Source organism: Biomphalaria glabrata, chromosome 7 (genome assembly GCF_947242115.1).
Source record: "Biomphalaria glabrata chromosome 7, xgBioGlab47.1, whole genome shotgun sequence".
Classification (NCBI taxonomy): Eukaryota; Metazoa; Mollusca; class Gastropoda; family Planorbidae; genus Biomphalaria; species Biomphalaria glabrata.
The window spans coordinates 11,108,977-11,131,581 of NC_074717.1; the positions used below are offsets into that span (position 1 = coordinate 11,108,977).

Below are 22,605 nucleotides of genomic sequence, written 5' to 3' on the forward strand. Positions count from 1 at the left end.
CTGTGTGTTGAATCCGATATTATTATTATTATTATTATTGATGGTGTTTGAGCCTTAGGAAGATGAGGATAGGAAAAAAAAAGGTTTAGTTATACCAGAGGCGTAGTGAGCAAAACGTGCGCCCGGGGCAAGGTACTTTATGGGCGACCTCCCCTCCCCCTCCCATTTTCCATGAACATCACATAGAAATTTAGGCTTATAAATAAAAAAGTATTTAATAATAATACAATACAAAAAACCTTAGAATGTATTACCTAACTAAAATAACTACAATAATTTTTTGGCGCCCCCCTGAGGATGGCGCCCGGGCATCTTGCCCCCCTCCTGATCACTAACTCTCTGAGAACCAACTGCTTCTTTCCTTTATGAAAAGACCTTTCCTCACCAATTCAAAAAAAGAAGTTCAATACGTAAGTGTTTACCAGTACATTGTACTATTTGTACCGATTGTCACAGAAGAAAAGGTTGGGCTCCAAAACGTGTTAAACCATGTTAACAAGCAACCTAACATACCGGTATCAAGGGAGACCATGCAACAAATACACCTAACAGGGATAGAAACGGTTATCACCCCTGGAGATTGCTCGTATCAGAGTAGGCTACTGTACATGTACTAGCATTTAGTGCTAGTGGTAGTCACTTAGCACCCAAACCAAAGTACAAGATCGAGCCTCATTTATATACGCATACGCATGAAAACAGTTCGAAGCTAACCGATGTAAATTAAGGCCTCAACTTATTCACAATTTTATCTGCTTTGAAATGTAATCTCGGAGAACATTGATAATGTACATTTTTTTTTTTACAGTTTTTTAACGAGCAAGTAATTCTTTTTCCAACGATATAATGAGCTGTCAAATTTCTAGGAAAATCGTTAAAGCCGTTTTCGAGATCCGTGTCCAGGTTTTAGAAGTTTCCAAGAAGGTAGGTGCTGAATAGATGTAATAATGAGAAGGATGCCATCTTTGACCATTTAGAAAATGAGATTTTGATCATCTTTTAGTAGGTCTACACAGAAAGGATATTTTAATCATCTTTCAGTACATAGAAAATGAGATTGTGGTCATCTTTTAGTACATAGAAATGAGATTTCTGTCATCTTTTAGTAGGTATATTGCAATGAGATTGTGTTCATTTTTAGTACCGGTACATAGAAATGTATTTTCGGTCATCTCTGTAAAGACAGAAATGAGATTATGTTTATCATTGGGTACATAGAAAAATTGAAGTTGTAGGCCTACTCATTGTACGTAGACCTTTTCAAGATTTGAGCCACTAACATACTCTCTAATATAGTACATAACATTTAACATTTCGATCACGAAGGAGAACTTCACGACCATTGACCTCTTAGAATGGTAACGTGCTGAATAAATGTAAAAACTGCTGAAATCCTTTGTCAAATGTGCTAAGAGTGTAGATGGCAATGGCAGAAACTAGCAGAAATGGTTTGAATCTTGTCAAGTGTGCTAAGAGTGTAGATGGCAATGGCAGAAACTAGCAGAAATGGTTTGAATCTTGTCAAGTGTGCTAAGAGTGTAGATGGCAATGACAGAAACTAGCAGACATGGTTTGAATCTGGTCAAGTGTGCTAAGAATGGACACGGTTATGAATGCAGCTATCTTAATAAACTCCTTGACTTGTAGGTGCCAGTTTAGTTATCTACACTGATGTAATAACAATATTATAAGAGAAGAGATGGATTGTATAACACAAATACCAAGTCACTTATTCTGGTTCGTGATGGAACGGAGACAGTCTTAAAGTTTCCCAATAGATACAAGTGATCCTGTGCATTAGGAGGACAGAAAAAAAAAGACTCTGTTCATTTGATCTCAATTGAAGGCGTCAATTCAATTATAATTAGAGATAAGTCATTGATACACGTTGATACTACACAGACAACTAAGAACAACATAGTTATTTTGTTGACTTTGTTTATTTATCTCTATGTACATTCTATAGACAAATTCTCTGACAGTACATGGCAGGTTTATACATACAAAAAATATTTTTTTGAAAATTTTATCACATTATAGTGAAGATATTCATGTCTATAGCATATCTTTCTCATTGTCTTTGCACGCACCTCTTGATTCTAGATGATTTCAGTTCAATCCCAGTCTCGCTATATGTGTAGGACTTCAAATGTTCACATTATTCTGAGCTTATTATTTTGATAGTTTCACGTTTTAATCATCCACACTCAAAGATCCAAATGAACAAACGATACAGGCGTTTGGGTTGGTGCCGTTGCTGATAATGCACTGAAAGCAGGCTTGTCTCCTGGTACTCTCGCTCCCACCACCAAAGCCGCCAAAAGGAAACTGGGGAAACTGGGCCTCTGATACTGAGAAGGCGTATACAGAGACTAAGACAATGATGGTGAGAAGGAGAAGGCTGTTCATCTTGGCTGTAAGAGACTTGAGGATTGGAGGTTCTGGACTCGAGTTGTCTGTAGAAAGGGATAAGAGATAATGTGAAAAACAAATTAAATTGGTCCAACATAGACATGAAGTTATTTAGAGTATCGTTTCTCAAACTGAAAAGGGGGTGGGGCGCTCGACATCTTGCCAGGGAAGAAAGGTTGGGGGGCAAAACGTCCAGAAAAAAAGGGGTGAGGCCGGTCAATGGCTTCCTGGTCGTGCGGCATGCACGCTGGACTGTCGTTAGGTTGTCTCGGGTTCTGTCACAGTCTTAGTTGACATTGCATGATCTAAAGTTCACGTCATGTTAAGAGTTTAAAAGACACGTGGAATTCCTGATGTAGAAAACAGGAAGTAGAATGAATAAAGTTGACTTGGAGTTCAGTCAAGTCAAGTCAGTGAGGTCTTGCTCCCGGTCCAGGAAGGTTGGACGTTGCTTCCTGGACTGGTGTATATACATGTATATAGCATGAAAGTCGATGGACTAGTGATTGTTGCTTAATAATATTTGAGAGGTGATTTCATTATGTGCTTATTGAATATTAAAGTATTATTCGTATTTCAATGGATATCTATAGTTGGAGTTCCAGTGTCACGAGTAGTAATTGTTTTTATTGTTACCCGCTGAGATGCGGACGTGATTTGTAACTAACATATATTGGATACATTTGATACCGCTGTTATGCGGATAGGATTGTTTATTACTTCGTGACTTGTAGCACTAACAAGGAGTGCAGTATTATTATTATTGTGTTGTAAATAAACTTCATGTTTGTCTGCTGAAACGGACTTCAGTCAGTTTATAATATTTGTCTTGTCACGTGTCAAGAGTACTTCAGGAAGCAAGAACCCAGTATTACACGACATTCGCATGCTGCAACGTTACACCATTCAACGTTCATTTACAGGTTCATACCATGCCCGCTGCCAGATTTAAATATTAACAAAGTGAAATGACAATGGTTAAAAAAATATAATATTTGATGTAACAGAAGTTGTTTCAGCTTCAAAGACCATTTTCGGAAGAGGCACCTGCAAGAATATCGATTCAAGACATTCCAAGACGCAATTCTGCCCGATTTTATTTAGTCAGAAAGGTCGCATTTCTCCGTATCAGAACAACAACAATAACAAAGTCTGCGACCTCTTACTTCTCATGAAGAGGATCTACTACGACCACGTCTACTAGGCTACAGACTTATGTTCACTACATTGACCTCGAATGTCCCTCACTTAATGGTGTTGGTCAGCGCTGCCACCTTCAGTACTTTGACATACTCGTCTCACCCCTTTTCAATACAATTATTTCGACATGAACTCTTATTACTAGCGTGGTCGAGAGGCTAAGTGCTATTTACTATGAAGGGGGCTCGAGGTTCGACACCCGACTCGGACAGAGTTGTGTTTACTGAGCGCCAAAAGGCAGCACGAAAAACCTTCTCCTAGATAAACCCCCCCCCCCCCCACTGGTCCACAACTGAGATTGGACCAAAGTGCTCTGAGCATGCTATAAGCATGAAAGTAGTGCTATATAAAAGCCATAATTTATTAATTTATTTACTAGTATCACAAAAAGTGCGTTGCATTCGCCAAGAGAATACATTTCTTAAGCTCAGAACGAATGCTAACGCATGGCTCCTGAGAGGGAGATTACACCGCTCCTCCTGAGAGGGAGATTACACCGCTCCTCCAGAGTCCCCTAGCTAAATCTTATATCTCTTTAACACTATTTCCAGAACTATTTTTTTCTAGTAGGAATAACAAAATTATAGTTTTACAATTCTATGTTTGTGCGTATTTCTTTTTGAAAGATTCGCACCTCGAGCTGCAGACAAGTTGAGATATTTGTTCTTCTCGCAAAAAGGGAAACTCAGTTGCCATTAACCATGAAGCCCTAATAAATATTTTCTAGATTATCGGAATGTTTTGTGTTAAAGTGGCACATTTTAATGGCATCATATTTCTTTAATTAAAAAAAAAAAATTTGTTCTATGGGGCAAATGATGTAAAAGTCATCTGTTTCTGTGGCCTACAGTTAACGAGGGTGTCATGTGGCTAGAACAACGACCAAGCGCCCTAAAATGCCCAGAATTCAAAATCCGAGTTTCGAACCACAGATCCCCGGTTCGTTAGCCTAGCGCTTCACCACTCAGTCACCACTCCCTCTTTATAGTATTTGTTCAATAAATTGTTTTAGGTTCCATTGTTGTGTTTGGTACTTTCCAAGGCTCAGATTTTTTTCAGCTACGGTATTCTATGATTTTTTTTCTAAATAAATAAAACACTATTATTACTTAAGAGAATCTAAGACAGGCAGTTTAAATAAATGCTTTACTTACCGTAGTTAATGTATTGTTAGTAATCTAGTTGCTTTCTCTTCACAAAGTTAGCTGTGACTTACTACTCTCTATTTCTGGGCTTAAATACTCTTTCCCAAGTCCTAGTTTCATCGCAAATTTCACAAATATTATTGTAAATAATGACATCCATTTCGTTTCAGTTCAGGTTATAAACACACTTTTTCTGTTACAATCATTTCGGCTTCCTTATTATTGTGTGAAATTCTCCCATGTTAGTCTCCATGTGTTGTGAACTTTTGTTATGATCTCTACGTTTTGAAGATTCTTTTTTTAAAAAAAAAGGTTTGTTCCGAGTGATGTATAACTGGTCTTTGATCTTTTTGTCATTCCCGGACAAGTGACATCCGGTCTGTTTTCCACACTACCTGTGTTAGTTCAACCTGTCAACTTACTGGGAACATTTAGAATGTCTTCGTTAAAGACATGGGCACTGCAAAAAAAAATAAAAAAAATGAGTTGCTTGTTTTGAAAATTGAGATCTAGTGGTATTTTGTTTAACATCTTGGTTTTTTGAAAGTCTCGGAGATTGTTTTTGTTATGAGTTTTGTTCTGAATCATCTCTTTTTAGAAATTTGACGTGACGTAAGGATCTTCCAAAATAAAGTGTCACTTTTGCATGTCAACAAATAACAGCTCTGGTGAAAATTAGCACCTGTTTTTGTTAACCCAATTCCATTGTTGTTTTGATCCAAAAACTCTTGTTTTCAGTTCTAGGATACAAGTTTTTTTGTTTGTATTTTTTGGGTTTTAACTTGAAATCTGAAAAAAAAAATTAATAAAGAAAGGGAGGCGCGGTGGCTAAGCGGTAAAGCGCTTCATTTCCGAACCGGGGTTCCCGGGTTCGAATCCTGGTGAAGACTGGGATTTTTAATTTCGGTATCTTGGGGTGCCTGAGTCCACACAGCTTTAATCGGTACCTGACATTAGTTGGGGAAAAGTTAAAGTGGCTGGTCGTTGTGCTGGCCACATGACACCCTTGTTAACCGTAGACCACAGAAACAGGTGACTTTTACATCATCAGCCCTACAGACAACAATGTAGTGTGGGTGTCACGTATCCGGCAATGACAAAAAGATCAAAGGCCAGCTATGCATCACTCGGAACAACCTTTTTAAATTTTCAAACCGTAGAGATCATAACAAAATTTCAGAACACATGAAGAGTTATTTTCCAATGGCTTTATTGAAGAAACAACTTTGACATTGTTTTTCTTTATAAAGTTATGGACGTGAAGTGTTGATAGTGCTAGACACTCGTTGTTTTCAATGAAAGTCTATATTTTTTACAACTTCTTCGTTGTCCAAATAATAACATATACTAAACTCCTTTTTCGATTCTGATGAGTACCCATCTCGCTGCATAGATGTTTATTGGGTGACATTTTTAATAAGTCCAGCTTTTGTTTGTGTAGTTTGCATATAAAAATCTTCAAAGCATATTTGTATTTTTTTTTTAATATTAGGGCACTTTCTGTTATTCAAACCTGAAGGCTTCCCCCATACTGGCCATTCGCACTTTTATAGTATGTATAGTGCTTTTTTTGTGACGGTACGCACCGGTACGGCGTACCGGCACCTTTTTTAAATGTGGGAAAAATTATTCCTTTTCTTGTATTTTAACGTTTATTATTCATTTATTAGTACCGATGATTGCGCCCTGCTAGCTCACAATGAACATGACCTCCAGAACGCGGTAAACGAATTTGCATACGCTGCCGCCTCATTCGGTCTATCTATAAACCTCGGGAAAACAGAAGTCATGTTCCAGAAGTCACCCAATGAAACATACTCAGCCCCAAGGATCACAGTAAACGGACAGCCCCTTAACGTGGTAGACCACTTCACATATCTAGGTAGTATAGTGTCAAATGACGCCTCACTTTCAAGGGAAGATGATAACCGTTTGGCCAGGGCTAGTAGCGCTTTTGGACGCCTTCAGGCGAGAGTTTGGCGGAACAAATCGCTCCGTCTGCCTACAAAAATCAATGTCTACCAGGCGGTGGTTCTCTCAACCCTTCTATATGGCTCTGAGGCATGGACAATATATAAAAAACAACTAAAACTTCTTCAGCGCTTTTACCAAAGATGCTTGCGCTCCATCATGGACATACGGTGGCAGGACCGCACTACAAACAGCGATGTCCTCGCGAACGCCGGTATGGACAGTATAGAGGGACTTCTTATGGTCCGACAACTACGCTGGGCAGGGCACGTATCCCGTATGGGAGACGAACTTATGCCAAAGGCAGTCTTTTTTGGTGAGCTAAGAGGTTGTCGACATAACAGAGGCGCCCCACGGAAACGCTTCAAATACCAGCTTAGGAGTCAACTTTCCTTGGCTGACATAGAAGAGAGCACCTTGTTGCATGCGGCCTCAGAACGAGACAGCTGGAGGTCACTTACAAAGGCCGCTGGATACACATTTGTGACCAAAAGAAAATCTGCTGCCGAGAACAAACGCAGACGACGAAAAGAAAATCTAAATCGACCCCCTGCGGACAATGGTTATGCTTGCCCTGGATATGGCAAAATATGCAGGTCACAGCTGGGGCTGCGCAGCCACGGGAAATACTGCATTCCTCATTAATCTTCGGACTCGAAGACAAGCCTTATTATTAGTACCGGGTAGTTAAAAATTAGGCAATTCATCACTGAGTACCGGCACCTATTTTTTTTTTACAAAAAAAGCACTGTGTATAATTATACAATTTTAGGGGGGGGGGGGGGGAAGGGTTTGAGAGGATATAGAAGAATGATACTAAAAAATATGTAGTGGCATTGTAGTGGCATTTTACGATCTTTTCCCTTTGCAACTTACTAAAAAATATACTAACTCAAAAAACAAACATAGGATGTAAAACATTTTTAAAAAAAAAGGTTCCATTACACAATGTCATAGGCTGCCCGCCCAAGGGTCCGCCCAACATGTGTCATCTGTTTGATAAGCAATAAGGGTAGAGTCAGATTTCAATATTTTCAGGAAGTATAAAAACAAACTATGAACCACAATTACCATTTAACTTACACTACAAACTAATATTTTTAAAAAATCAGTAATAAACTTTGTAAAAAGATCAATATTAATTAATATTATTAATTTTCTTTATCGTGAGTTTTTTAAAGCTGTCCTCTCTCATAGATACCCCATAGCCTCCTGCCCCCCCCCCCCCCCCAAAAAAAAAGGTTGCTGGATAAACCTGTGTTTTTCAACACAGATCCGAATCTTCTAAGCAGGCGGTTACCCGATCTTCTAGTCATAAATGTTTATTGACTATTTGACCATTGTCTAACAAGGTCTTGAATTATTTGCTTGTCAAGAAATGGATTACGAACAGAGGCGGCGCGCTGTATCAAAAGATTATGTGCTTTACTAAATGTTGATGTCATGACCAGTTCCATCATTTTAAGAATGAACTAAAATACACAAGTGCATTTAAAAACGTATAAAAGAGGGGGGGGGGTGTGCTCAGCTTTATTTAATCAGTTTTTATGTAATAGAAACATGTTCAGGTTTGAGAACAATTTAAAAACCAAACTATTTTTTTTTTGTTTGTTTGTTTTTTAAGTTGAGCTGTAAGCTCTAAATAGTTAAAGTCTCTTATACTTGTTTTTTTTTTCTATTAATCCCACTATGTAGGTCTATTATCAATGGGATGGGGTGGGGAAAGAAAGTGCATTAAAAAAGAACAGTCAACGTATATTAAAAGAAAAAGTAAAGTTTCCCTTTCAGACCTTGCGATCTATAGGGCTGATGATCATCTGTTCTATTTTTTTTTTGCCAACCGTTAAGGAGTAAGGTATCATGTGGCTAGCACAACGACCAACCGTCTTTACTTCCCCAACGAAAGTCAGGTACTCATTAGAGCTGGGTGGACTCAGGGGCGTCCTAAAAATCACGAAATTCAAAATTCCTAGTCTTCACCGGGATTCGAACCCAGGACCCCAAGTTCGGAAGCTTAGCGCTTAACCACTCAGCTACTGCGCCACTAGAACGTATATTTTTCATAAGATTTTCATGTTGGCCATTTCCCTTTACCCCAATGTTCAAGACACTGGTACAAATATAGAACAGAATTAGATTTTAAGAGATGCAGACAATAATAAATGGAACAAACATTCAATAATAATCGAAGCTGTTTGACTTTTAAAAAGAAGAGATGTATAGAACATCAACAGTTCAATACACATCATAAAGTTCTAGACAAAGAATATAGGGTCAAATTGTAAAATAACGCTCATTCGCTTCAGAAGCCTATTCACAGATCCAAACACAAAAAATATTTCTTCAATCGCGAAGTTCTAAACAAACTGAACGTTCTTATACACCCAATGGATACATGGACTGAAAGAAAAAAGAATCTCTAAACAAGCATATTTTCTTTTTAGACTTAGTGATGATTTATTGGAAAAGTCACTCACTGTAAAAGTATCAATTTAAAAAAAATGCTTAGGCTAGACTTAATGGTTCATTGCGCAGCTAAATTTCTGCTCACTTAAGAGCCACCGTAAATGGATCAATATGAAGAAATGCATGCACCAGTGGGCAAGTCCATTAGAAAACTGACAGCAGAATCAAGTGTCAATATAATTAGTGTCAATAGAGTTTGTATCAAGAATAGTGTCCAGGAAAGTACCTGACCTTCGTTACTTTACTTCTTTAGTTTTACTTGACAAATAAGAACACAAAAAACATACTACATTTCTTTTCAACTTCCACCCGTCAAAGAGTCATTGGTTTCACATGTGCCCTACCTTAAAACCCCCTACACGAAAACGTAATACAATAACTTTAACTCTTTCTCTTCTAACTGACGATACCAACGTTAATTCCACCAGAATGTGGTAAACAATTACGGAGAGAAAGAGTTAAACGATTCGTTGGCATGCTTAATGACAAAAATTTCAACTAAGGGGAACCGCCTAACATCCTCCGTAAGTGACGCCTCTGTCACCAATGTTGATAGTTATCTAAACGTTCACAAGTGTTGTCAGTTGAACATCTCACGTGACATCGGTTGACTCGGGCGGCAATCGATACATTGAAAATCTTATGGATGCTACTAAAATTACCATGGTAACATAGCTTTGGCGGTGCCAGAGTCAATATAGAGGTGTACATTTGTCACAAATTTAGATTTACTATTACCAAAGCTTGAGATGATGGAGATACAATGGTTACATTGATTGATAGACATGACAAGTGGACTAAAATCATTGACTTCAGTGTCTGCAAACAAAATCTATTGTAGAACAATGATGCCAAAACTTCGACCTGCATTCTACATCCGGCCTGTGCTATCCTGCTCCTTAAAACATCTGCACACAAAAGATAATGAAGTCACAGAGATTCCATTGGACTAGTCCACGCGTACCGAAAATTCTCGGATCCAAAAAGTTGGGCGACACTATAGCATAATTACTGTGCTCTAGTTAAATCTTTACCGTACACAGGGGCGTAACTAGGGATTTGGGGGCCCGGGGGGATTGACCTCTTTGGGGGCCCCTTGCATTTTGACATTTGACATATGACATGAGATAGTGTACGCAAAAATATATAAGCCCCAAATCAAATTGGTTCAGTATATCAGTAAACTTAACAAAAAGTAATCATCAAGACTCTTTTAATGAATAATACCGTTGTTTATTAGTTAAATAATGCACAAGTGACAAATCTCAATTGATATCGCTTCACGTCGTGCATTATATGCAGCAAAGACATCTATAACATCAACTACATTGATACTTTGAGCACACGTAATTCCCATATGAAGCCTGTTTCCTCAATATGTCTATTGTCGATTGTATTACTGGTTTGTTGATGAAAAGTGCTCGTGCATCAATTACATCATTGAAAAAGCGATTTTCCATTTATTTTTTAAATTATTTATTAAAGCCATGATAAGCCTTTCTTGTGTCATTGTGCTCCTGAGATAGCTTTTGATGAACTTGAGCTTTGAGAATGATCTCTCACATGACGTAATGGAAGTGGCCTGAGTTAGCAGTATTCGGAGGAGGTTGCAAAGTTTGAGCACACGTAATTACCATATGAAGCCTGTTTCCTCAATATGTCTATTGGTGATTGTATTACTGGTTTGTTGATGAAAAGTGCTCGTGCATCAATTACATCATTGAAAAAGCGATTTTCCATTTATTTCATCATACAAACAGGAAAAAAAGCACAGTTTGTCATAAGCGTGTCTTCATCTAACAGGTGTCTTGGTTCAAGAAGAAACCCAAAGGTATCCATTTTCTTTCCAGCCTATTGAATCTGCCCTTCATCTCCATATGAAATCTGTCCAGCACTTCTGTCGCAACACGTTTGAATGGCAGTTTTATTGACAGTCCTACATTAGAACTCAACTTCCCACCAAGTCTTTTCTTTCATATGGTTGTTTTGATTACAGGGAATCCATAGCATTCACTACCTTCTTTTGCTTTTTCGATTGATTGGGTTTTTGTCAGTTTCTCAGCATTTTGCAGAAAGCATGAAAGGGTACTAATTTCTTTAGCAGCTTCCCGTATATGCAGTCCAGACTTTTGTAGTTTCTTCTGAACTTTATTAATTGGGCGCAGGAGCTTTGACCAGAATTCCAGATAGGCAAAACATTCTTAATTTTCCAATGCATGAAGAAGATTCTGTGCTAATATTATAATGGTATTACGTCATTGTTGGTTGTTTATGTTTTGTGCGAAAGCAAAAGGATTCAGAGCATACAAAAGTGGGAAAGATCCACATCTCGTTATGCTTGAGTATAAAAATACTCCGATAAGTGGACTGCCGTATTCACCATCACAACTGCTGACGAGTAGAAGACTCAGGGAATCATTCCAACTGATCCCAAACTATTGAAACCATCGGTAGATGAAAAGGCAGAGACATTGCTCAACAAACGACATATGAAAAGCAAAGTGAAATACGATGCAAAAGCAAGACTACCTAAAGATTATTCTGTCGGAGAGTTCGTCTAGGTCAAACATGGCAGAAAGCAGTTGTCATAAAAAAAAATATTCAGCACCCAGATCTTACATTATAAAGACAAACGATGGAAAAACATACAGAAGAAATCAAGGCTTTTTACATAAGAATTTCTATAAAGACATCTCTGGGTACTATGATACCGATGGAGACAATGAACTGCAAACTGTTGGATCAAACGAACAGACAGTTATAGACCAACGTCTAGAGAACTTGTTGTGTCAGTCAAGACTACCAGAAGTGGACGAATTGTTAAAGTTCCTAGTAGACAGGGCCGGCCTTTCATAGGCCCCGTGCTAATTCTAAGTGTACATTATTAAATTATAACGTATATAAAATAACAGGGTTTTCGCGACCTCCTGATTTTCCAGGGCCTCCAGGAAATCTCATGAAAAGGCAAAATATACGATAAATTCCTGAACTTTTTTTGAATTATTCAAATCTCCTAAAGAATAGACGAAATTGACATTTTGGGGTGCCAATAAATAAAAAGTGGCATTGCGCGCTTTCATTTGCTAAAGATTTATTGCAAAGACGAAAGTAGGCCTATTTTCTAATTCAAAAAAAAAATAATTTTGACATTATGCTTTTCCCTACCCAGACTAGGCCCCGTGCGATCCGTTTCGCATAGGGCCCCGCAAATGCTAGGGCCGGCCCTGCTAGTAGATATCACTCTTAAGAACTTTAAAAGGAAGGGTGTGATAATAACTTCAAAAGGAAGGATGTGCTAATATTATATGATATTACGACATTGTTTGTTGTTTATGTTTTGTGCGAAAGCAAAAGGATTAGATGTAAATAAAAAGAGAGTTTCCATTGGATGGAGGAAAGATGAATAGAGGGGTAATAACTCGAGTGTGAAGTTTAATTCTGAAATTATAGACGCCACACCCGAATAATGGACTATTCTAGCATTATTAAGAATAACTTTTAGACAGGGGCGTAACTAGGGATTTGGGGGCCCGGGGGGATTGACCTCTTTGGGGGCCCCTTGCATTTTGACATTCGACATATGACATGAGATAATGTAAGCAAAAATATATAAGCCCCAAATCAAATTGGTTCAGTATATCAGTAAACTTAACAAAAAGTAATCATCAAGACTCTTTTATTGTAATTGTATTACTGTTTGTTAATGAAAAGTGCTCGTGCATCAATGACATCATTGAAAAAGCGATTTTCCATTTATTTCATCATACAAACAGGAAAAGTAACACAGTTTGTCACAAGCGTGTCTTCTAACAGGTGTCTTGGTTCAAGAAGAAACCCAAAGGTATCCATTTTCTTTCCAGCCTTTGGAATCTGCCCTTCATCTCCATATGAAATCTGTCCAGCACTTCTGTCGCAACACGTTTGAATTGCAGTTGTATTGACAGTCCTACATTAGAACTCAACTTCCCATCAAGTCTTTTCTTTCATATGGTTGTTTTGATTACAGTGAATCCATAGTATTCACTACCTTCTTTTGCTTTTTCGATAGATTGGGTTTTTGTCAGTTTCTCATCATTTTGCAGAAAGCATGAAAGGGTACTAATTTCTTTAGCAGATTCCCGTATATGCAGTCCAGACTTTTGTAGTTTCTTCCGAACTATATTAATTGGGCACAGGAGCTTTGACCAGAATTCAAGATAGGCAAAAAATTCGTAATTTTCCACTGCATGAAGAAGATTCTGTGCTAATATTATATGGCATTACGTCATTGTTGGTTGTTTATGTTTTGTGCGAAAGCAAAAGGATTCAGAGTATACAAAAGTGGGAAAGATCCATATCTCGTTATGCTCGAGTATATAATATACTCCGATAAGTGGACTGCCGTATATGAAATCACCATCACAACTGCTGACGAGTAGAAGACTCAGGGAATCATTCCAACTGATAACAAACTATTGAAACCATTGGTAGCTGAAAATGCAGAGACATTACTCAACGAACGACAGATGAAAAGCTAAGTGAAATACGATGCAAAAGCAAGACTACCTAAAGATTATTCGTCTAGGTCAAACATGGCAGAAAGCAGTTGTCATAAAAAAAAATTCAGCACCCAGATCTTACATCATAAAGACAAACAATGGAATAACATACAGAAGAAATCAACGCTTTTTAAATAAGAGTTTCGATGAAGACATCTCTGGGTACTATGATATATAGTTCGTCCATCGTGGTTCGATGATGACCACTTTGTCATCCAGGGGGCTGAGGGCTATGCACTGGGGTTTTATGCCTCCTCATGTGGCTGGTGAGACCTATGTGAGCCCGGAATGTTCGGCCGCACACTGGGCAGGTTATTCCAGCTGGAGATAGTGTCAATTGTCTTGCTTTTCTTTTCTGGCGTTTTTCTTCTGCCTGCGTTGTTCTTTTTTCCTCAGCAACCTGTGCGCTAGTTTTCACAGCGCGACGCCATGATGCTCTGTCATGTGCCTCTGTCTCCCAGGTGCCAGGGTCTATGCTGAATGCCTTCAGAGAAGCTTTGAGGGTGTCCCTGAAGCGCTTTCTTTGCCCACCTTGCGAGCGCTTTCCTTCGCTTAGTTGGCCATACAAGAGTCGTTTAGGGATGCGGTGGTCTTCCATTCTGTAGACGTGACCTGCCCATCGCAGCTGGGACTGCATCAGGATTGTGTGGATGCTTCTCTGGGTACTATGATACCGATGAAGACAATGAACTGCAAACTGTTGCTACAAACGAGACCAACGTCTAGAGAACTTGTTCAGTCAAGACAACCAGAAGTGGACGAATTGTTAAAGTTCCTAGTAGACAGTGCCGGTCGCAGTGGGCGCCGCGCTTTCATAGGCCCCGCGCTAATTCCAAGTGTACATTATTAAATTAAACAATTATAACGTATATAAAATAACAGGGTTTTCGGGACCTCCTGATTTTTCAGGGCCTCCAGGAAATTTCATGAAAAGGCAAAATATACGATAAAGTCCTGAACTTTTTTTGAATTTATTCAAATCTCCTGAAGATTCGACGAAATTGACGTTTTGGGGTGCCAATAAATAAAAAGTGGCATTGCGAGCTTTCATTTGATAAAAATTTATTGCAAAGACGAAAGTAGGCCTATTTTCTAATTCAAAAAATAATAATTTTGACATTATGCTTATCCCTACCCAGACGATCCGTTTCGCATAGGGCCCCGCAAATGCTAGGGCCGGCCCTGCTAGTAGATATCACTATTAAGAACTTTAAAAGGAAGGATGTGATAATAACTTCAATAGGAAGGATGTATTAATATTATATGATATTACGTCATTATTTTTTGTTTATGTTTTGTGCGAAAGCAAAAGGATTAGATCATTAGATGTAAATAAAAAGAGAGAGTTTCCATTGAATTGAGGAAAGATGAATAAAGGGGTAATAACTCGAGTGTGAAGTTTAATTCTGAAATTATAGACGCCAAACCCGAATAATGGACAATTTTAGCATTGTTAAGAATAACTTTTAGTTAATCTCGATTCTGTAAATTTTGCTTCAAGGTTAATCAGTGTAGCCATATAATACTCGCCATTTAGATCTATTATTAGTAAAGGTAACAAGATACCTGGAATTCGCTGTATATCATGCAGTTTTATTCGTGGCAACAAAGTTTAAAGTGGAAGACCTATGCATGTTTCAAAAACTGATCTCTGCGGCAAAAATATTTTTAAAATATCTAGGTTTAGTCTTTGTGATAAATTTAATCCATAAATGTTGATTAAAAAAAGACACCCGTTGACATTATTATTCAATCAAATATATTAATTTATGTATTTACAAATAAATTTCGGACACCCATTTGGGGGCCCCCCCTAGGTGGGGGCCCGGGGGGATTTTAAAATTCTCCCCCCCCATCCCCCCCCTTAGTTACGCCACTGCTTTTAGATCTGTTATACTAGATTCTGTAAATTTTGCTCGCCATTTAGATCTATTATTAGTAGCCTAAAGGTAACAAGATACCTGGAATTCGCTGTATATCATGCAGTTTTATTCGTGGCAACAATGTTTAAAATGTAAGACGAACTTTAAAAAAAAACTTTGATCTCTGTGGTAAAAAATATTTTTAAAATGTCAACAAAGTCAACGTACTGATAGACCTAGATCTAGGTTTACTCTTTGTGATAAATTTAATCCATAAATGTTGCAAAAAAAAGACACCCGTTGACACTATTTGTCAATCAAATATATTAATTTATGTATTTAAAAATAAATTTCGGACACCCATTTTTTTAAATTCTCCCCCCCCCCCATCCCCCCCCCCTTAGTTACGCCACTGACCGTACATGTGGTGTAATAAAATATGGACAAAGTTTTCCTATTACCTTCAGGAGCTCAACAAATTTGAACAAGCTTAAATTAAAACCTGAATAACAAATTCCTAGCCTCCATCAGAATTCGAACCAAGCCTTCTGAGTTTGGTAGACGATGGCTCACGTTTAAACTATTTCCTAGTTTAACATTATCAATCAAAGTATAGTCACGATCCCCTTTCAGACCTTGCAGTCTATAGGGCAGAAGATGTTAAGGCCATCTGTTTCTTTGGACAACAGTTAGCGAGCAGGGTGTCATGCGGCCAGCACAACGACCAACCGCCTTTACTTTCCCCAACTAAATAAAGGGCGCCCTAAAAATCCCGAAATTTAAAAGCCCAGTCTTCATCGATATTCGAACCCAGGACCACAGGTTCAGAAGCCACCGCGTCAAAGTAGAACTGAAGTTTAATAAAAATACATTTATACAATTATTATAGTAAGTAATCTTTGGAAAGGAGGGGAAATCGGTATTTTTAAAATGAAGATTAACGCTCTTAACCTTGAACTGTTCATTCGATAAAACGTATTAAAGTGTCATTTGTCTAGGTCATTATCTCTTTATGCAAACCAGCTGATTATCATTATTCTTGACTTTTTACATTAACATTTGGTCCATATCTTCAAATAAAACCAAAATCTAGCTTCTTAAGTTGCTTTTCTCTGATCGAGATAAAGCTTTTAGAGCACAAGTTTTTTTCTAAAACTAGACCTAGATCAATTAAACTCTAATCATAAAATGATGTTTTCCACATTGACAGTGTCATAAATCACACCAAAGAGAATGTTTATAGAGAAGTTTATCACCATACAGTACAACGTTAAATGTTGTTACATGATCATGTGATTGTTATCAACAGTCAGGTGGTTGCTATCACGATCTGTAGAAACACTAAGAATTGTTTAAAAATAGAAGTTAATTAAACTCAAAGGATTTATAGATTTATTTAAATTGACGTTAAAATATGTAATAAAAATTATTGATCAGCAGTAAAATGAGAAGAAAATAAATAGGCTAAAATTCTGCTCAGCAGCCAACAGTTTGGATTCAAGCTACTTCCCATAAGTTTTTGAACTTTAGCTCTCTGCATCTATGCGTGTGTATGCGTCACACAAAGCAAAATCAAATATTTCAAATGATTCTTTCTAACAAAACTTGTAAGAAAAAAAAAACAACCTTAGAAATTAAAACGTTTTAGACTCTGTTAGTTAAAACATTTTTGTTTTAACTTTTATGATTAGAATCCATCCCCAGAAGAGAATTACTTCATCGTTATTAAAATGGGTAAAAAGCCTCAGTCTCAACTGATATGTAAGCCTGAGTCTCAGCTTATATGTAAGCCTCAGTCACAGCTGATATGTAAGCCTCAGTCTCTGCTGATATGTAAGCCTCAGTCTCAGCTGATATGTAAGCCTCAGTCTCAGCTGATATGTAAGCCTCAGTCTCAGCTGATATGTAAGCCTCAGTCTGAGCTGAGATGTAAGCCTCAGTCTCAGCTGATATGTAAGCCTCAGTCTCTGCTGATATGTAAGCCTCAGTCTCAGCTGATATGTAAGCCTCAGTCACAGCTTATATGTAAGCCTCAGTCTCAGCTGATATGCAAGCCTCAGTCTCAGCTGATATGTAAGCCTCAGTCTCAGCTGATATGTAAGCCTCAGTCTCAGCTGATTTTTCAAAAATATGTACGCCTCAGTCTCAGATGATTTTTGAAAAATATGTAAGCCTCAGTCTCAGCTGATTTTTCGTTGTCACGCTAAATTCTGCAATCTTCATTATTTTTGGAAAAAAAAAATTATTGTTTTTTGTCCACAAAGTAGGACAATTGCAGGGAATAAAAAATGTGCCTATTTGTAACATGACTCTTAACATTCAAAGGCAGCTCAAAATGACTTGATTAATATCTTTGGAAAATGTGAGAATGTCAGATACTTTAGACATTTGGATAATTTAAAAATCAATGAGCAACAGGAACCATTATTTCTTATTGTATTAAATTTTATTCTCACATGTTAAGCTTATTTTTTGGCTCGATCAGTTGGTTGGATTAAAATCTTGCCATTACTTTTACTACCAATAACCTAAGCGTTTTTCTTTTTTACCAAATATTTAGTTTGTTAGTAAAGTTACCAAACTTCCATCAAAAGGAGGCCTTGTCCTCCTTTTGGGGGTCGTGTCCTCCTCCAGCCGGCATTACCCTAAAGTGTCAAAATGTCCGGCTTTTTCACAGTTTTTCACATATAATCTAGCAATTGAATTTAATACTTCATATCTTCTGGTTTAAATATATATATAAACACTCCCTAAGCATAAATAGATGCAAAAAGCTTCTCAACAAGACGCGTGTTCTCTGTGTTCATTTGTATAAGATAACCTTTATTTAATGATGATATGATAAATTCATTTGATAATGGCCAATAATATAAAAAATCAACCAAAATCAAATTGGCTTACTCTCTGTTGTCGCGTAGCCTATATGTTTAATAATTAGAATTTGTTTTTAAAATATCGACTAATGTTAGTCAAAGAAGATAGGAAGTCAGTTCTCAGATCAAATGAAGACAAGTGTCAGTGTTTTGGTAATGGGCGCATAGAAAATGAAGCTAAGTGTCCATTATGATTCGTACCTGTCGGTTGCAAAAAAAAAAAAAAAAAGGCAGCACTAATTTAGAACATAATGTTGTCAGCGAAAAAACACGGGAACATGATAAGAAGATGCGCTTTTTCTTTTAAAGTCACCACTTCATTCAACTCAAACACATTTTAAAATCCATGAAGGCTCGTGCTGAAACATTAGCTAATCATACTGTCACACTTTATCAGTCTTATATAAGTCGATGGACTGTACTGCTAGGCTAATACCAAAGATGTTTTAAGATTTACAAACTGATAAACACATTGCTTGTGCAAGAACAAAAAAAAAAAACCAGAGGGAAAGTACTACAGCAGTTAAGTGATCTTAGCTGTTTTAGATTCACTACACATGCAAGTAACCATGATGCAGAGAAACGTTTCCAAGTAGTAGTTCAGTACTTTGATTGTAAAGCTGGTGAAATACAGACAAGATTACTGGCGCTGAACAACACAGAAAATGTTAAATGTTGGCGCGAGTACTGAACAACTGCTAAAAGTAGGGCATGCAGGTGTCTGGCTACCCTAGTCTGTTAGTGCAATGAGAGAGACTAAAAGAAGTCACGTGTTAAAAAAATGTCTGCATAGAAGAGTTTAATTAAAATTAATGACAATTTAGCTAATATACATTAATAGAGGAAGACAGAAGAGGGGATAGGACTGGACAAAGAACATAAGTCAACGTCTCAGCCAGTGAACTAAAGTATGAAAAAGATGCTGGAAAAACAGATCTACGAATTTATTGTTTTGAAGATCAAGTCCTTTATATTAGTCGCAGACAGTAGCCTGGCTCTATGGGAAGAACTGGTCTTGTGGAAACCGTTTCGTATTTTGACACGATGTTCCCAAGTTCGAACCCTGCCACCAGTCCTCCCCAGCCTTCCTGGATGAGGTTCAGGTTAAAAATGTGTGTTCCTGAAACAACGTCTGAAATGTGTAAGTCAAGCAAAGCATATTCCAGAGTCTTCCATCTGGCTCGGTTCTGTCTGACCCAGTTCCATCTAAGCCAGTTTTATATTACCCAGTTCCGCCTGACCCAGTTCCATCTGACCCAATTCTATATGACCCAGTTCCATCCGACCCAATTTTACATGACGCAGTTCTATCTGACCCAGTTCTATCTGACCTAGTTCTACCTGACCCAGTTCTCTCAGCATTCACTCCAGTTTCGTGCAAATCTTTTTTTTACTCGTTGTCGTCCAGAAGCTCTATAAAACACGTACACTCATTTCGATTGAATACTTTTCAGGTCTGTGTAAGAAATTGAACTAATTTTACACAACCTTTTAATGCTAAAAAGTAGTGCCAAAATCATTTATAAATATGTTCCAATCTTTAACTAAGGAAAAATTAAATTTAAAAACTAAATCAAGTTTTCTTAGTAAAATTTAAATTTTGGCTTTGGATAATGTTACATCTATTATGAATCGACTTTTCATTTGTTAGGAATTTAAGATGGATTCAGAGAAGTTTTTTTTTTTAAGTTTTAAATGGTAGCTATAATAGGAATATATGTTAGTCTTAGGAAAATGCTCTTTTCTTTACAAATCTTTTTTTTTTTGCTGATTATAATCATATCTTTTGATTCAGTTTACAGCATCTATTCCTTTCCCATATAAGAAGTAGCGCCGCCTCTGATTGGAGAAGCAAAACCATTACATATAAAAAGGAAAAAAGTCACAGGTTCACATTTTATGACCGTTTTCGGATCTGTTTTTATACAAAGTATTTATATACATTCGATCCATTATTGACGCGGAGGTACTTTAAAGAGGGTGAGTTTTTAACTCACCTCAGCGCATAATGCACGTGTAATCGAGTAACTATCAGATAAATCACGCCCGTTAGATTTCATTAGGTGATAATATCATCGCAATAGATTGATGAGGGTTGGTCTGAGTGTACATTCAAATGGATCATGTTGGCTGAACGAGAAAAAAATGGTGTGAAAAACTAAACAGAATCTAATTGACTCTATGGTTAGTGTGAAGTGGGTGAGACATGAATGGCTTGGTGATTTATTCTTAGTGTGAAGTGGAAATGGTGTGTCAAATATAGCAGTGATTTTGAACTTTCTTAAAAGCCACCAAAAAACTTATTGGATACTTTTCTGAAATTGCGCACAGGGTGCTTCGAAATCGAATGAAAAGTAAATAGTGTTCAAAGTGGATATAATAGTGTTTATATGAATTTTTATAATAGTGTTTACTGTTACAGATACATCTTATAATAGTGTTTACTGTTATATATAAATTTACGTTTTGTATTTAGAATGAACAGGAAGAATTCGTGTGCCAAACTCTTGTCAAAACAGTTAGTTGATGACATTATTATACGTAGTCAAAACGAGGAACAAATGCATTTAAGAGAAACAAATATCATACATCCAAACAAAAGGTCTGTGTTGAAAAATGATAATTTGATTGGCATGCTCAACAGCAAAGCAAACAGCAGATTCGGCGTTCAGCTTGCCACTGATGTCCAGGACATTGGCTCCTTCCCCGATCTCAACAGCTCTATTCCTGGGTCATGCGACACGTGTAAAGACTTACCTGAGATTGACGCGTTGGATGCCGAGAATCATAATACAAGTTCAGTCAAAGATAAAGAAATGATCACCCTAGACGATATCCCCAACAAAACTCGCAGATCCAAAAGTGAGGACAAGTTCAAAAATACATTTTTCAAAGTGTTTTACTTCCCGCTTCTTTTTTTAACCCTTGGCGGGTTCAGAATCGCGCTCGAAAAAAAAGTCTCGTCAAAGCAGAAAAGTGTAAGGAAGCCTCAGATGTGTTTCCAAATAAAGCACGTATTGCTATCCTACCTGCCAACTCTGTACAGGTTAATAGTTGGTGCCATTCACATTTCTAACTTAGGCAGAATCTTAGCTTATTGTTTGACTATCGTGCCCAAGACCAGCGAGTCAGGCGCTGCCCGTTACTTGGTTGCTTCTATTGGGATGCTGTACGGTACGGTCATTTTCTTGAGTGAGCAGATTGTCCTAAGGAGGCACTTCCCCAAGTTTGTAGAGTGTCTCGCCAGCTATGAGTCTACCTTTGGCTTTATCAATGACATCGGGAAGAGGCAGCGGAGGCTTAAATGTATTACATTTTTGGTCATGGCATGTGATATGTTCACAGCAGCAGGCTGGGACGCTCTAGGCAGTGAGAACTCTGACAATTTCGTCAGCTTCCCTTTCAGAGACGGTCACATGCGCCTTCCTGGCAAGGTTCTGGTCCACATACTTTTCTGCGCATTTGTGTTCCTGGTATGTATACCAGTCTATGGTGTTCTAATGTTCTACACCGCCATTTTGGACACTCTTAGAGCTGAATTTAAATCTACAACTAAGGTCATAGCAGAGGTGCTTGGAAATAGTGATGAAGTCACAGAAGCTCAATTCGACCATTGCAGGTAATTATGTGTAACTTCTGGATAATATATGTAGATTAAAGGGCCTAGATGGGTTTGCAACATTTTAGAGTTTCTTTGCTTCAAGCGAAACTTTGAGAAATCTCAATTTGTTTGATATAGAAACTAGTTGCTATGAACATTATTTTGACGTTAACTCAGTTATTTTATTCTTTCCCATCAACCATGTCCACACGCGTCAATGATTGATCTCCTGCAGACTTCCAATTACTACAGAATAAGAAATGCCATTGGCATTGGCCTTACATTATTTCACTATTATCATCATCATTGATGGTTGGTGACACAGTAATCAACAAAGTCATGGCTCAACATGGTAGAACACTGGCTAATATAGGGAAAAGGAGGGGCGGAATAGGACGAATATTTTTTTTTGATAAATGTTTATAATTAAAATCACATATTCTGCGTATTGATATTTTAAACCTATTCTTATCTTGTGACAGGTAAAGAAATCTAGGAGGTCGTAGACTGTGCCGGTTTTAACATTCGTTTCAGTGC

General features: G+C 37.6%; 1 protein-coding gene and 1 long non-coding RNA gene across 2 annotated transcripts; one reads left to right on the plus strand and one right to left on the minus strand.

Annotated features, from left to right (window-relative positions):
- Nucleotides 1–1,920: 1,920 nt before the first annotated feature.
- LOC129927107 (uncharacterized) lies at nt 1,921–5,075 on the minus strand. Its single transcript, XR_008778758.1, has 2 exons — nt 4,767–5,075; nt 1,921–2,456 (listed from the first exon to the last, which is right to left on the minus strand). It is a non-coding gene; the product is annotated as an uncharacterized LOC129927107 (long non-coding RNA).
- A 15,367-nt stretch (nt 5,076–20,442) lies between these two features.
- Nucleotides 20,443–22,090, plus strand: LOC129927333 (uncharacterized). Its single transcript, XM_056035865.1, has 2 exons — nt 20,443–20,821; nt 20,944–22,090. The coding sequence occupies exon 2, from the start codon at nt 20,945–20,947 to the stop codon at nt 22,088–22,090; it is 1,146 nt and encodes a 381-aa protein (XP_055891840.1). The 5' UTR covers nt 20,443–20,821; nt 20,944.
- Nucleotides 22,091–22,605: the final 515 nt, after the last annotated feature.